The sequence below is a fragment of the Mastigoproctus giganteus genome, chromosome 11 (genome assembly GCF_048544385.1).
Source record: "Mastigoproctus giganteus isolate SK-2022 chromosome 11, ASM4854438v1, whole genome shotgun sequence".
Classification (NCBI taxonomy): domain Eukaryota; kingdom Metazoa; phylum Arthropoda; class Arachnida; order Uropygi; family Thelyphonidae; genus Mastigoproctus; species Mastigoproctus giganteus.
In genome coordinates this window covers 77,922,320-77,938,324 of record NC_143585.1, presented here as the reverse complement: position 1 = coordinate 77,938,324, position 16,005 = coordinate 77,922,320, and the positions used below count along the sequence as shown (strand labels likewise).

The window sequence follows — 16,005 nt, the reverse complement described above, 5'->3', positions numbered from 1 at the left end:
TGTCCTGACTGGACATGGCTTGAGGTCAAAGCCGCACCAGTTTGGCCTCGCGACCTCGAATCTATGCTCTTGTGGAGAGCCAAAGACCAGCCTTCACATTGTGCTGACCTATCCATTGTATACAGACATTCGTGCAAGGTTGGAGAGAGGGACGCTTGCCCTCACACAACCCACGCTAGTGGAGCTTTGTACCGATTTTGTATTGTTTGACAGATTTGTCAAATACATAAAAGACACGTTCGCACGTAGACCAGTTTGCTAGATAGGGTGACCTACCTCCTCGTGGTGAGGGTGGAGATGCCATTCCCGCCGCAAGGCCATTCTGTCATTTTGAATTTGAATATGACTTGTGTTGAATACTAATTGTTTTGTTATTTAGTTAATAACTTACTAACCTTAGAAAAAGGTTTCAGATGCAAGTCACAGCTGAGAACTAGTTGCATATGGATGGAAGCCCAGGCGGCAACTAGGATGAAGGCTCATTCAAATAACAAATAGCCACCCTGATATCATAACTTCGTTCCATCTTCCTTGGTACCTCTTCTCCATTGGTTGTATATCCTGGTGGAATATCTCTCTCTTCACTCTTCACAGATATTGCCCAGATTTTGTCTGAAAAAATCCAGGCAAGAATGCAAGTAATAGGGCTTGATTGACACCCCCCCCCTCCATTTTTCTGTAATTTTCAGTCAACTTGTCAGCTAGTTCTTTGATAGATTTGAAATTTTGTTTTGTTACTTGGTTTTTAGGAGCATTAGCAACTAAGGCCATATTGCTCTGGGATATGCGGTGGTCATTCCCTGACCTTACCGCATCCTCCGTATTTAGTGGTCACGGGCTTGAACCCCAGTCTAATCATGAAGCATGTGCTAAGCACTGCTGCCCCTGGCTACGGAGGCGCCAGATAGATTTGAAATACATTACAGCATTAGGTACACAATGACAGGGAATTTTCTGCTCCCTCAAAAGACTGACACCAAGAACTTGGCATTAAAACTTGATCTTATGTTCAACTTAGACAGAACCATGGATAACAGCATCTGTATATGTTTGAAGGTCTCACCTTGAGGATCCAGTGCTTTAATAAATTGTTTGACCAGTTCCAACTTGATACAGATTGGTGGAAGCAAGGCTTGATTTTTTTTAAAACTAAGAATTTTTTACTACACAGTGTGTGTGTGTGTCAAGCTGAAACTCAATTCTGACAGATCACTGGAAGGTCTCTATTGTGTGGAACTGGAGCAATACAGGATGATATGTTGAGATACACTACACTCTTCTCCTATAGTGCTGATCTACTGCCCTACTGTCCCAAAGGCAAAAAAGTAAAGGAACTTAGTGAAACCATTTTACAAACCCAGAAGGAACTATAACATCTCAAATCCCTACAGATATCCCATTATAATGGTCATACTTGACCTCTAACACATGCTTCTTATTTCTGCAGCCTTCTTTAATACAAAGTGAACAACAGAAATTGACAGGTGCATATTCCCATTATGATGCAACACAACTTTCAAAGTTTTACTTGAACTGACTATGAAAAGATGCAACTCTTCTGGATTATGAGTAATAGCAATTTATTTATAAAGAACATTCAAATCAAAACAACAGCAGCGATTCTGCAACAGTCTAAAAATTTGTATAAGTGACATGTCTTTTTCTGTATGTGAAAGTCTTGCAACTGGATCCAGCAGGTTCTACCCTTTTAAACAAGATGTCAGGAGCTCTGCACTAGATTTGGTTATACCCAAGCACCTTACTGGGTATTCATTCAATTCTTACTGATTAGGAAATGTTGTGCTTTATTTGAATAGGCTTCTGAGGTGTAATCCCAGTTATCTTATTCACCAGCTTCATCATTCAATTCTGAAAACCTAAGCTCATAAATACTCATTTTTTTTGTTTCTAGACCTATATAATTTTCAAACTATCTTATTATTTTTATGTAGCACCTTTATTATCTACATTGTAGTGTGTTTGATCTATTTGTTTGATTTTTATGTCTTTAAAAAAGACTGCTGTTTAAGACAGTCCAACATACACTACTATCCAAAAAGAACCAAACATATCCATTTCATATTGCTTTCACTGCCATGCTTCAACAATGCGTCAGTCCTCCCTCTGTCCATCATGACACACCCCACCCTACTGGTAGGCCTTCCACCAATGAACTGCAGTGAGTATAATCCTCCATTCTGCAGAACAACAACCAGTTATGCTACTGATGTGGGAATGGTTGGTCTCGCCCACAAATGATAATCAAGTTACTAATACTTGCGACTCTGCACTAGCCATTTATATATTCATATCCATGGCTCAAATAACACTGGTGGTATGGCATGGGGCATTATCCTACTGAAACAAACATGAGTCTAAACCAAAGAACTGCCACTTTTCATGAAATCCCTTTCAAATAATTTCTATGATTCCAAAATGTTAAGACAGACCTCTGCTTTCAAGGTTTCCACACAACCTCTAAAAGTTCAAGGCCACACCATGAGAAACAGCTGCACACATTAACCCCAACTCCTCTTCCAAACTTCATTATTGGTACAGTGCACTCTGGAAGCAGACGTTCTTCAGGCATACTTTTCACACCCACACCCACCTATGTGAGTTTTCCATGAAAGCAAAGGCTGTCGAGCTCTGTATGTAGTGTGTTCATAGAGAGATCTCAACCCCTCTTGATACCTTAAACTCCTAGTTGATGTACTAAAATGTCTAATGAGATTGTCATACTATCCTTCCAGGTACTCTCTGGCCAAGTGGGGTGAGTTTCTATGATGTTCCTGTGCATTGCTGGACAGTGGTGGTACCATTACATTTCCATTTCATGATATCAGCACCAACAATTAACTGGATGGTGTAGGCTGCACCAGCAATTTCACAAATGGATAAGCCAGCAATGTGATATCAGACAGTAACACCTAATCACTCTCAAAATTTTGAAATTTAATTTTTAAATACAAGTGATATTTATTTTTTATAAAGCTATATAAACATTGCAATTGCCATTTAAAATGTTAACCTATGTCCACTGGTGTAAAAATAGTAAACTTTTTAAGAAAAGTGCAGAATGAAATTAGCTTACAATAAAAATGTATTTGCTTAATACAGTGGTACATGTCTTTTAACCATTGTGTACTTATGCAAAAAAAATTAGGTACATCTTATTTTGGGATAATGCAGGTGGAAGGTTGTTCCCCAACACCACTATTATATCAAGATTGTATTGTATTATGATTACTTGTAAAAAACAATTTAAAAAAATAGCTAGCTACATACCTTTTTCAACTGGTACTTTTTCAAGCACAATAACAGCAGCTGCAGCTTTTTTCTTACAACCTGTACTGTTATCATATATGATACATGTGTATACTCCAGAGTCTGTAGGGTATGTTGTATAAAACACTAAAAAGCCTCCATTCATTGCTTTTATATGTGATTTTTCAAATGCTGCACCATTGTGCTCCCAGTTCAATGTCATATTTTTAAAATTTTCTCTTGCTTTACACTTCAGCGAGGTAAATTCTCCTTCTGTTACAAATTTGTCTTGGGGGAATTCCTCTAATTCTACAAAATTTAAAAAAAAAAAAAAAAAAATCACCAAGAAGTGAAAATTTAAAATTTATAAAATTATATCCAATAAGATATAATTTAAAGGAATGACAAAATTGAAAATATGAAATTTTAAAACTCATAAAATCTTACTAGATCATATTTGTATAGTTCTATATTTGAAGTACCCATGCATTACCCAGGGAAATCCAAACCTTAGTAGCCCAAAATAATTTTGGATAATATAATTTACAGTAAAGTAAATTAGGTTGATAGAAACTCTCCCAACCATGGGATCAAAATTTTTGATTCAAACATAGTGAAGGAAAGAGAATATCATTTGAATGCTCAGTTGGGGGTAAGAGAGAAATCAAAATTTTATATCCAAATATAGCCTTCCATCTCTCCCTGTATTAAAGAAGAGCCCAATGATCGAGTATTCTGGAAGTCAAAAGTTTGGATCCAAACATAGAGCCTTTGGCCTTTCAATAGATGAAAGAGAAGGCCATTCCAAGTTTTGTTGCACTGATCCCAATTAGATTTAAGGAAACTGCAAATAAACAAACAGACAGACAATGTATAAATTATATTAACCTTCCACTGCTAGTATGGCATCTGGCAGATGCCACTCTTAAATATTTCTGTTATTTTTTAAAATTTGTAAATTAAACCAAATCCTCCCATGTACCTTTGCCCACCAATATTCTCTAACTGGTTATACAGTATTTTCTGCTTTCATTCCAATATACTGTACTATAAATAATGAGACATTAAATTTTTGTTTAACATTTAACAGATGCCAGGTGAGCAAAAGCATCTATCATTTTTTCAAGAAACTCCCACTCCATGTGGCATCTATGAGACGCCAGCAACAGGTGTCAGATCTTGCCATGGAGCTTTGTTTTCACCAACCAAACATGAACAGATGACAAAAATACAGATGTTCACCTTGCATCTGCCAGACACTATGCACGCATTTGTGTTTCAATTCAGGGGGTGAATGACCTTGAAAATTTCGAAAAAATATGATAAAAACTTTTTTTATTATTACTGTTGGTTTCTTTTGTTTATTTTTGTTTGATATTTTTAATTGAGTTAGCAGATCATAATTAATAGATCACCTTTTCAATTCAGTAAAAAAAGATAAAAATTATATTTTTTTATAATTAAAACAAAAAGGGGCAGCTTTGTTAAATTGAGGGTGAAAGTGATAGAAGGTTAAAACTCCTACTAATTTCGTCAATTAATTCTAATAGTTTGTTCAGAGAGTTGATGAAAAATGCTGTCTTGTTATTCTGTAAACAGAAATATTTTTGTCTGGCTGAGGGAGTGTAATAACCTGCCTGCTTCTCCTGGCTTGTGGCCATGAAGGACAATATTGTTACCTCATATGCATTATAGGTATACAACAGAGAAAGTCAGTCAGTCTCAAAGATAAGGAAAATGTGTGGAAAGACGAGAATTTAAAAAGGAAAGTGCCATGAAATCTGAGCAAGAAAGTAGAAGAATTAATACAAGTAAAAGCATGGGCCAGCCTAATCTGTAAATGTAGTGGCAGTGTGGATTTAAATGCAAAAACTAAGAGAAATAGAACAATATCAGTAAAAGTCAAAAGACATTTCCATTTTTTTTCTATTTAATAAAACACACAGTTTACGTACATTCATATATATACAAAACTTACATAGATTTATATACATTTCCATTCACATTCATTTCATCCAGTGTGTGTGTGTGTGTGTGTGTGTGTGCGCGCGCACGCGCATATGTATTATGGTGGCTCCGAGGCAATAGCCCATCTCCACCTTTGTTCTCTGTGATGGTGTAGAAACTCTAGGCCACTTTGCCACCAGGGAGCAGCCAACACCTGGGCACCTGCAGCCTGTCCCCAGGCATGATGAAACCAGCCTCGGTCTACTGTCTTATATGCACAAAATCCATACAAGAAAGACAGGCTTACTACATCAGCAATAAAAAAAAAAAAACTTGTCCATGTCCGCTCTATTATGCTCTGTACCAGTACCACCAGAAGGTACTGGTCCAGCTCCCTTAAATTTCACTAGATTGTTAATATCAACCAACCAGGAAGTTTATTCCAGTGGGTGAAAACACACTGACTGAATGTAAATACACCTCAATTAGGGCCTCCCTAAATATGTCTAGTTGCCAAGCTTTGCAGGCTGCACTGTCTCATCTGTTCTTCATATGGACATCAATTAGCACCTGCCATCAGTCTGGCTACCCTTCTTCAAGTTTTCTCTAGAAGCTGTGTCTTTTTTAGGAGCAGTCTCCTAAAAAATACACAGAGACTTACAGATCTTAATGGATGCCATGTGCCTTCCTAGCTGTCTGTTTACACTCTCACAGAAATATGCAGAATATCTCAGAAACATTCATAGCTAGTTCTTTTTGTAGTCAGCATGGCCTGTCTACTCTGTGATGTCCACCTCTCAATCAAACTATAAGTATTTGACTAAATCATGTAATTTTATTTTTTTTTATTAAATAAAAAAATAAAATAAAAAATTTTATTTTTTATTAAAATAATTTTAATATTAAATAAATATTAAATAATTTTTTTATTAAATAAATAAAATACAAGGTGCTTTATTTAAGAAAGGGTAACACCAATTTCATTAATTCTCAAAGCTTCCAAATTCTGACCACTGGAAACAGGCTGATCAGGAAACACTGCTCTGTTGGGAAATTGGAAACTTTGTTGCAAATGCATTTCTCCATTGAGACCTATATGCATTTCTCCATTGTGACCTAATTTAATCTTATTTCCATTTAATACTTAAGTCCAGCTGTGTCCAACCTGCAGGTTACATGACCCATTTCTTCATACTCTGTGACCAGCAGTCGCATAGCCAGCCCAAAGTGTTCCCCTCCCAAAGCTTAAAACTAGTGTGTCATAAAATATAGTTTCACACTAACTTTTGTAAATATCTGTTTTAGTAATATTAAATTTTTCTATAATGTTTTCTTATGATGTTTTATGTATCTTCCTCAATATTTAACAATATTATTAGTCATACAATAAGAATGTTATTAGCGTCATGTAATAATAGTGCTGGATTTTTGTATTTAATTATTGTGTAAAAAAATCAAGTTGTATAATTAGTATTAAAGAAGAGCTGTTCTTGTGGCCAATGATCTGCTGCCTGCAAGAACTCATGCACCTCACAAGTTTCAGCATTTTATCTGTTTTGGCCCCAAGCCAAAAAAGCTTGGAGACCCCTGTTTCAGTCCATTTCATTAACCCAATTGTTTCATAACATTAGGCTTGGTTAGAGAAATTTGATGAAATGAACAATTAGTATTAAAAATTTGTAAATGAAAAGTATACAAAAGAAAGTTATCAACTAATACTGCTAACTGCCTGGTGGCAAAGGCAACTAAATAATTCAGAATAATTCAATCACATTCAGGAATAAGAGCATTCTTTTATTCCTGAATGTGAAATAGTACTTTGAGCCATAGGTCAAGGTTTAGAATAATAAATAATTGTGTGGATGTGAGCTTTGATTTTTTAAATTTTTTTTTTTTTCAATACTGCTAGCTATAATTTAAATCTTACCAATATGACAGCTATCATTTTTCTTATCTTTTCCTATCACAATATTGGCACTAACAGAGGATGTTTTTCCTTTTTTTTCCAAACTGCATGTATAAATTCCAGTCAAATTATTGCTCATATTTCTTATCCAAAGTATATCTTTTCCAACAAGTTTCAAGCCAGGAATAGGACTATCACTTTTTAATATATGTCCATCTTTAAACCTACAAGAAAAATACCTGTATTAAAATTAAAATCTACTAAAATATCACTATTAAAATTATCAATGACAACAGAGACTTTTAAGGAACAAAATTTGTAAAAATGTGTAAGGAACAAAAACCTACTCAGTGGCACAAGACTGTAAACACAGGATCACTGAAAACATTAATCTTTACTTTAGCTCATGAGTTTTGCTTGTTTAATTGTCTCATTTAATTTTATAATTCGGGAATAAAAGCTGAAGGAAGGAAGGATGTAAATCTGCTGTAATGGGTGCAGAGAAGGGCAACAACCAGACTAGTCAAGGGAATAAAAGGGTTCTCTTACCTAGAAAGGCTTCAGTTCTGCAAATTGCAGCATCTTGAGACTAGGCACCTGCAGGGATGTCTGATTGAGGTGTTTAAAGCCTTGAATGAATTGAGTAAGCATTCCATGTTAATGGCATTCTTTCACTTACTGAGACTACAAACATGAGAGGGCATAAATTCAAGTTGAGGAAGGATGGTCACAGCATAGATGTGTTACGGGATTTGCCTTCAGCCAGCATATGGTTCATTGTTGGAACAGGCTGTTGTGGAAGGGGATGGGTTGAATAAATTCAAGGAAGAACTAGACAAATTCTTGGAGGGTATAGATGGGTGAACTGTACAGGTGTGGTTTTTTTTTTTTTTTTTGGCTGATGCTATATAAGCTTGCTTTTTGCATCATTTGCCATTACTACTACTATTAATAAATACTGATGAAGGCATATCAGACTTAATGTCTATTTCTTGCTGAACATATGGCAAATTTTGGCCAGTGGCTCATAGGGATACCCCACATATTGGAATAAAAGCGAATCATGTAAAGAAATTTAAATTCCAATCATTTTAATTCCTAAATGCAGTGCCACTGGTAAAAATTTGGAAATTTAAAAAAAATTCCCTTGAGCTGTAGATAAAAATTTGCTATACACTGCTTCCATTTCCTGATTGTGTGCTTATTATTTTCAAACATTGCACACCAACAGACAAAGTGATACCTCACATAAAAGAATAATCATCTCAAAGAAATTTAAAAGCTTTTAATTTTTTGGTCCTAAATGCAGGATATTAGTCAAAACAGGATTTAAGATGTAGCAGAAATGATAAGCCTGTAAACAAATGATAAGCCAGTAAACTTGTGCACATGTTGCTAGAAGTGATCACCAGCATCTGAGCCTAAAGTTTAAAAAAAAAAAAAAAGCTTTCTTTTCAAGTTTTTACAATGCACAGTTTCGATGACAATAGTCATCACTCATAATTAGGAAAAATCTATTAGAGATGATAAAAAGTTAGCTCGTTAATGAATAAGCTGATTTCCCATAGTCATACATAATATACATAACTGAAACAACACTCAAAAAATTTTTAAATTCTAAAAAATTTAAAATAGTTTTAGATTATTGAGAATTCCAGATTTATGAGGTCTTCTTTACATATATATACAAGGTGCGTGGCAAAAGTTTCTGGACTGAGGCAATAAAATTAATTTATACTTATGTAGTTATATGTTGGCATAGTCCCTACCAGAGTTTATACATTGATCCCAGTACTTCTTTCACTGTTTGAAGCACCTCGGGAACTCCTGTTCTATGACTGTTCAACACTCTCTCTGTGATTCAACTTGAATCTTCACAATGTTTTCAAATCTTTGTCCTTTTAATTGGATTTTCATTTTAGGGAACAGAAAAAAGTCATAGGAGGCCAGGTCGGAAGAATAGGGAAGGAATGAATAGGACCATTCATTTTATTCTTAGCTAAAAACTGCTGAAACAACAAAGCCATGTGGACTGGTACATTGCTGTAAAGAAGCCAATCCTGAGTGTGCCATTTATCTCTCCTGTCCTGCCTCAAACACCTTAAGACCCAATGCAGAACTGTTGTTTATTTACAGTGTGGCCCAGAAAAAGGGACTCCTGATGAACAATTCCCTCGTCATTGAAGAAAACAATCAGCATGCTCTTGATGTTTGATCTGACCCATCTTGCCTTTTTTGGATGTGAAGACAATGGACTTTTCCACTGGGAGAACTGCTGCTTTGTTTCTGGTCATAACCATAAACCCAGCTTTCATCCCCTTGACCTTGGAAAGGAAGTTTCTGTCCTTTCCAGCCTTTGCTCGCAGGTCACTGAACACAGAAAGCCAGTTCTGATCCAGTTTATCCCTTAGCAAACAGGGCACAAATTTTGCAGCAATTCACCCCATGTTGAAATTTTCAGTTAAAATGCATCAGCACGTACCATATGGTAAGCCAAGAATGTCATAAATATCGTTAATCACATACTGTCTATCCTCATAGATGACTTGATGCACTTTTTCAACATTTTCATCAGTTCAACTTGACAGCAACTTGAACACTCAAAATCCTCAACCAGAGTTTGGCTGCCTAGAAACATAAATACCATTGAAAAGTCTGGTCTGTGTCTGTGTGTGTTGTTCTATCCAGAACATCATAACCAAATGCTTGTTTAAGCATTTAATAAGTCCCTGAAGCTGTTTTCCCAAGTTTATGACAAAATTTGATGCAAATTCACTGTTCCTTAATGTCCACCACCTTACTCAGCTACAAAAATCACAAGATGCACTCAAATGAAACACACTTTAACACCAACTGCACAAAAATGCTTGATTTGATTTGATTTTGATTTTTTTTTTGTGGTGAAAAAACAGCAAGGTTACCTTGCCAGGAAAAGGCACAAAAATGCAAAGTCCTACTGGCATGAAACTCACCACACTAACTCACAATGAATTAGTTCAGTGGTATCTAATGGCACAATGCTATACTACGTATGACTAGTGCTCCGCATGGCCCCTCTAGAAACTTTTGGCTTATACTTTGTAAGTGCCCTAGTAATGTTTATTTCACCCTCATATCCCAATAGAAATTTATAAGTATACAAATGCATGGCAATGCTAGCCAGAAAGATCTTCATGTCAGGATCTTCATGTTTATGTAAGAAAAAAAATTTTTAAACCTGTTTCAAAATAAAGCATAAAGCAATAAATGCAAACAGTACTGGCATTAAAATTTAGTTATGTTTTTATTTTCTATGTGTCACTTAAAAAATGAAAAGTGTATGACATCACCTTCCATACTCTTTGCCTGGTCAATGAATAACAATTTAGCACTTTTCTTATTAATGTTACAACTCCAAACTTTGCACCATTCGAAAATGTGATCTTATGTCCATCTTACAAAATTATTTATTTAAACAATAAACTCTTAACTACTTACCACTGAATATTACTTTGATTATTGGGTATACACTGAAGAAGATGCATTTCTCCAAGAGATATAACAGCATCTTGAGGAAACTCAATAAAATCAGCAACAGATGAGTAAGTCTGATCACCAGCAGAAGGAACAAAAGATTCTATGGATATAAATTATGTTAATGTTTGATCTTAATAATGTATTATCATATGAATACTATTTGAAAAATAAATAAGGTAAAAGATGTTTTTGGAAAGAAACTGTGCATTCTCCAAGTAAAATAGCACGTGAATGAAGGCACACATTTAACATTTCTTTTCTTCTTGTAACAGGATACTGAATACACCTTTGTTGACATTATTACTAATTAAACCAAAACAATTGTTCTACTTTTAATGTGAACAGATGAAGATATGCATGCAGTTAGGCACCTCCGTAGGCAGGTGGGCAGGAGCAGCAGTGCATAGCACATGCTTCTTGATTAGACCGGTGTTCGAACCCGTGACTACTAAATATGGAGGATGTGGAAAGGTTAGGGAATGACCACCACATATCCCCAGAGCAATATGGCCTTAGTTGCTAATGCTCCTAAAAACCAAATAACAAACAAACAGCATACAGTTATTCAATTCATGTATACCTAAGGAACTAATAGTGAAGTCCTGAAATTCATCAACGACTGTGAGCTGTATATGATCACATCCAAGAAAGAAGTCTGTTTCTAGAATAAGTTCAAACAACAATCCCACACTGTCAACTGCATGTGACAGTGGTTACAGAATTATGGATGGGAGCTGTTTACTCATCCAGCACTCCTTCTCACATCATGTTTCAAGAAACATCTGGCACGGAACTCATTTGGTGATAATGTTGAAGTGATTTAAAACCTGATGGAATGGGAATGTCCCTGAATTTTACAACAGATGTATGACTGCACTTGTGGCACCAGAGAATATATGGACGAATACTCAAAAGCTCTTCAGATGATTACTGTTTCTGGATAGTCAAGCGACCAGAACAACACAACAACCAAACATACAAACCACCTAAACTGCATGCCTGCCTCATTGACACAAGGACTGTACTTTACAGCAACACAATGTGGAGTTGAAGTGAGGTTCTAGAAGCCACTCTTTCAATAACACATGTCCACATGCACTCATAGCACAGTGGGAAAAAGAATGTTATAAATGCCAATGAGGAAACTAGCATAACTACTGTACTAATGTGCCTTCATTTATGTTATATCAAATGCCTTTTCATAAAAACATCTGTTACCTAACAGATTTTTTCAAACAACATTTGTACATGTATCTAATAAAATTAGATATATATTTTTATTTTAATTCTTGTGTGTGTGTGTGTATATATATAAAATAATTTAAAATACCCTTTTAGATCATAAACAATTATAGATCATAATGGTCCTTGAAGTTGTCAGACATTCTCTCAGATATGCCAGACAAGCTGTACTTGCTACCTGGGAGTCTAAAATGCTGATGGAACTGATATTCGGGTGGCATTCAAGTCAAGTGGACCCAATTTCGGCGAAGTCCAGACAATCTGTGACAGCCAAATCCTCTGCTTGCACCTTCACGATGGTGAGACTGTTAGTAATCCTGGGTATAACCTCCATGCACAAGTACATGGTGGTGACCACCCAGGTGTGAACCAACGTAAGCAGGGGTCAAGGTGTGGTGCCCACACCACATGGAGGAATGCAGACCCTCTATGTTACCAGGCAGTACTAGGTGGTAGATGACTCTCATCTACCGGTGCAATACCACCACTTTGCTTATTGGAGGCTTGAAGTGGTGGAACCCATGTTTAGTCTCTAGAGCTAAGTTCCGGTCAACCCTTCCCTATCTCTTCAATCATGCAGTATGATTGATGACTTTTGAGGTTATGATGAACGTCGTGGCGAGATCCAATATTCCTTACGTTTTGAGGGTACAGCTCTAAAACGGTGTTCGCAGGCCAGCCGCTAGTTAGTACACCGGACCGAACCTATTGGTAACTCTCTAGGAGGCTTCCGGATCAGCTAGTGTATAATCTTGCTACCTCTACTCTGCCAGATAGTGACTGGAGGGAGTCCGAGTAGTGTGTATGTGGGGAGCATTGTCGAGGCCACGTTATGTCAAGGATCTGGGTATATTCTTACCACATGTATGCCATATCCAAAAATTTCATTACTTCATACAGCATGTCCCACCCACTTTTTCTTACTATTGAATACACCATGAATTGTCAAACTAATAGAGCAAGCTTATCTGCAAAAAGATCTAAACCTCCCAAGCACTTCCTAATTCATTTCACAAATATATGTGGTCCCAAATCTAATCTCAACGATGTCCATTTCTACTTGCAGTCTGCCAAACCCCATGTACTTTTTCTGACAGAATCTCAGTTATCGGTTGATTCAACTACTGCTCATCTCAGATGCCCAAATTATTCACTGTACGATTCCTTTTGCCTCAAAGGTGGTACTTGTGCGCATGTCCATTCTGATATTCCCTGTCAGAGACTTGGCAATTTGGAATCTCTCTTTGATCTTCTCTGGCTTAAAATCTCTCTACCTCATTGTGTCAAATTCATCTGTTGTCTCTACCGTTCTCCCAACTCCACTAATCACTTGGAGCTCTTTGACTTCCTCTCTTTGCAACTTGACTTTCTCCAGTCCAACTTTCCTAACAGTGAGGTAATTTTCCTTGTGATTTTAATGTTCACAACTACAGCTGGCTTCCATTTTCTAGTCACACCGACCCAGCTGGTCGAGATGCTGAGGCTTTTGCAATTACTAATGACCTTGCTAGAGACAGCGTGCTTGGAACACACACATCAGAGAGAGAGTGCTTGGAACACACATCAGAGAGAGCGCTTGGAACTCATAATAATTTAGAGTGAAAAAACAGACTTAAAAGAGCTGTAAAAAGAAGATAGAATCAGTGAGCTCTATAGTCGCTTTTAATAAAATATGTGTGTAGAGATACACAAGTGAAACACTTGCAAGAAGTTAAGAAGTGGAAGTGGAATACAGTGAAAACCATATATTGCAAATAGATAGCTGGAAGATATATTCAGACAACTAAATTCTGTAGACAGAAAGGTTGAAGATATCTGGAAAATAACAATAGAACAGTCCAAAAATGAAATGAAAATACGTATTTCATATAAGTGATTGAATACAGCAGTGATAAGCCCAGTAGATCAAGAAGTAATAAAATCGCTGTCAAGGGTTCCAGACATTTAAAAATAAGGACATATAGAATGAATGTAGGCCAAAATTAATTGACTGAAAACCAACTGGTAGGATTATTATGCATCAAAAACTTTGAAGAAACTGTATAAGTAAAGCCTTATTAAAGTACAAGAAATATATTTTTTTAAAATCCACGTTAGAATTGTTCACATATATCAAAGCGAACAGTTTATATATCCAATGGTGACTGAGGAATATGACAGAAAAAATGTTTTTAGATTATAACATATAATGAGATCCATAGATGGAGAGGATATAAATGACCAATACGATAATTGTATTGTAAGTCAAGAATAATTGTCTGCAGTCTAAATGGTAGGGTTATTTTGCAACAAATGCTATGAAGACTGTATAAGGGAAGCCTTGCTACAGTATATAAAATTTATATTGAAGATTCAAGATAGAACTATTCACCTAATTGGAAGTGAACAGGTACAAAAATGATTCCAGTAATAATAAATAAATCCAGTAGTGACAATGGTGAATAAATCCAAAGATGGTCAAATAGTGAAATCCAGTATAAATATTGGGTAATAACAAGTCATGAACATCATGAAATTCTTAGGCAACAATGCCGGAAAGAGCAAGAGCAGACTGGTATTCAAAAGGAAGAGTAGTAAATGCTATGACCATAAGATGAAATATAAGCATTAGAGAAAAATAGGTAGATTCAAGATGAAAAGGCAACAGTAGTAACTTTAGAGAAGTATGCAATGGAATTGATACCAAGAAAGATACAAGTTGTAACTAACCAAACTATATTTGCATCAGTACCTGAAAACTTAATATGAGTATTCAACAAGACTCTTCAAAAGGACAGTAAATTATAATAATATGTAATTTCATGAAGGATTTAGTTAATCATGTATGTGATTTTAAAAAGGATCTTGCTACACATATAAAGTAAATGTTTATTATGTATTTACTATGTATTTATTATGTATTATGACGGCCTCCATAGCCGAGTGGTCAGGAGCGGGAGTGCAGTAGCACACGCTCTTTGAGTAGACCGGGGTTCAAGCCCCTGACTGCTGAATACGGTCGATCTGCCAACCCGCACTGGACCAGCGTGGCAAATTATGGTCCATTTCCCTCAGCATGAATTGTTGAGGAGGCTTCCATCCTGCAGTGGGTTGATAATGGCTGCACTTTACTTTTTTTTTTTTTTATGTATTTATTATGTATTTACTTATTCCACTGTGACTCCCAACAGTCCTGGAAATCTGCATTGTCTTACTTTCCATGCTGCTGCTCATTTTCCAATAGAAGCAGTGCAAGAATCACTTTTGCCTCTGCCTGTGGCCACTTATTTACTTATTCCACTGTGACTCCCAACAGTCCTGGAAATCTGCATTGTCTTACTTTCCATGCTGCTGTTCATTCCAATAGAAGCAGTGCAAGAATCACTTTTGCCTCTACCTGTGGCCACTGTTAACCTTTTAGTCTGCATATCTCCCCCAATTCTTGGTATCAATTCCATTGCATACTTCTCTAAAGTTACTATTGTTGCCTTTTCATCTTGAATCTACCTATTTTTCTCTAATGCTTATATTTCATCTTATGGTCATAGCATTTACTACTCTTCCTTTTGAATACCAGTCTGCTCTTGCTCTTTCCAGCATTGTTGCCTAAGAATTTCATGATGTGTTAGTGTAACTAACAGTAAAAACAGGTGCATGTATACTTGCATGTACACCAATGCTAGGAGTATAGTTAATAAATTTGATGAGCTTGAAGTGCTAGTCAAGACATCAAAGGCAGATATTGTTGGGATATCAGAGATGTGGTGTCACACAGATATAAGCAGTGCAGAATTGGAATTTGGGGAGTACAATATCTACAGAAAGGATAGACAGGATAGGAAGGGAGGAGGGGTTATGCTGTTAGTTAAGAAACACAAAATCTAAGGAAGTGCATCCAATTCATGGTGGTGGACAACACAGTGTTGAGTCTGTTTGGTGTGAAATAAGCACTGGGAAAGGAAAAATGAGAGTAGGTGTGTATTATAGGCCTAATGAATCTGATGACTATAATGAGCAATTGTGCAGAGAAATAGAGTGGGCCAGTACATCAGAGTGTCTAATGAAGAATTTTAATTTCCCAGAGATTGATTGGAATTTGTGGGTTGGTCACTCACACACTAGCAAGGCTTTTGTGGATTTATTGGATG

General features: G+C 36.3%; 1 protein-coding gene across 1 annotated transcript in view; it reads right to left on the bottom strand.

Moving 5' to 3' along the window:
* Positions 1-16,005, bottom strand: part of LOC150078159 (mannan-binding lectin serine protease 1-like) — a 101,841-nt gene that overhangs the window by 27,440 nt on the left and 58,396 nt on the right. The window contains exons 7-9 of the mRNA XM_090384481.1: positions 10,598-10,736; positions 7,142-7,344; positions 3,289-3,576 (exon numbers count right to left, since the gene is read on the bottom strand). Coding sequence (XP_090240607.1) covers positions 3,289-3,576; positions 7,142-7,344; positions 10,598-10,736 — 630 coding nt within the window. The remainder of the gene's footprint in view (positions 1-3,288; positions 3,577-7,141; positions 7,345-10,597; positions 10,737-16,005) is intronic.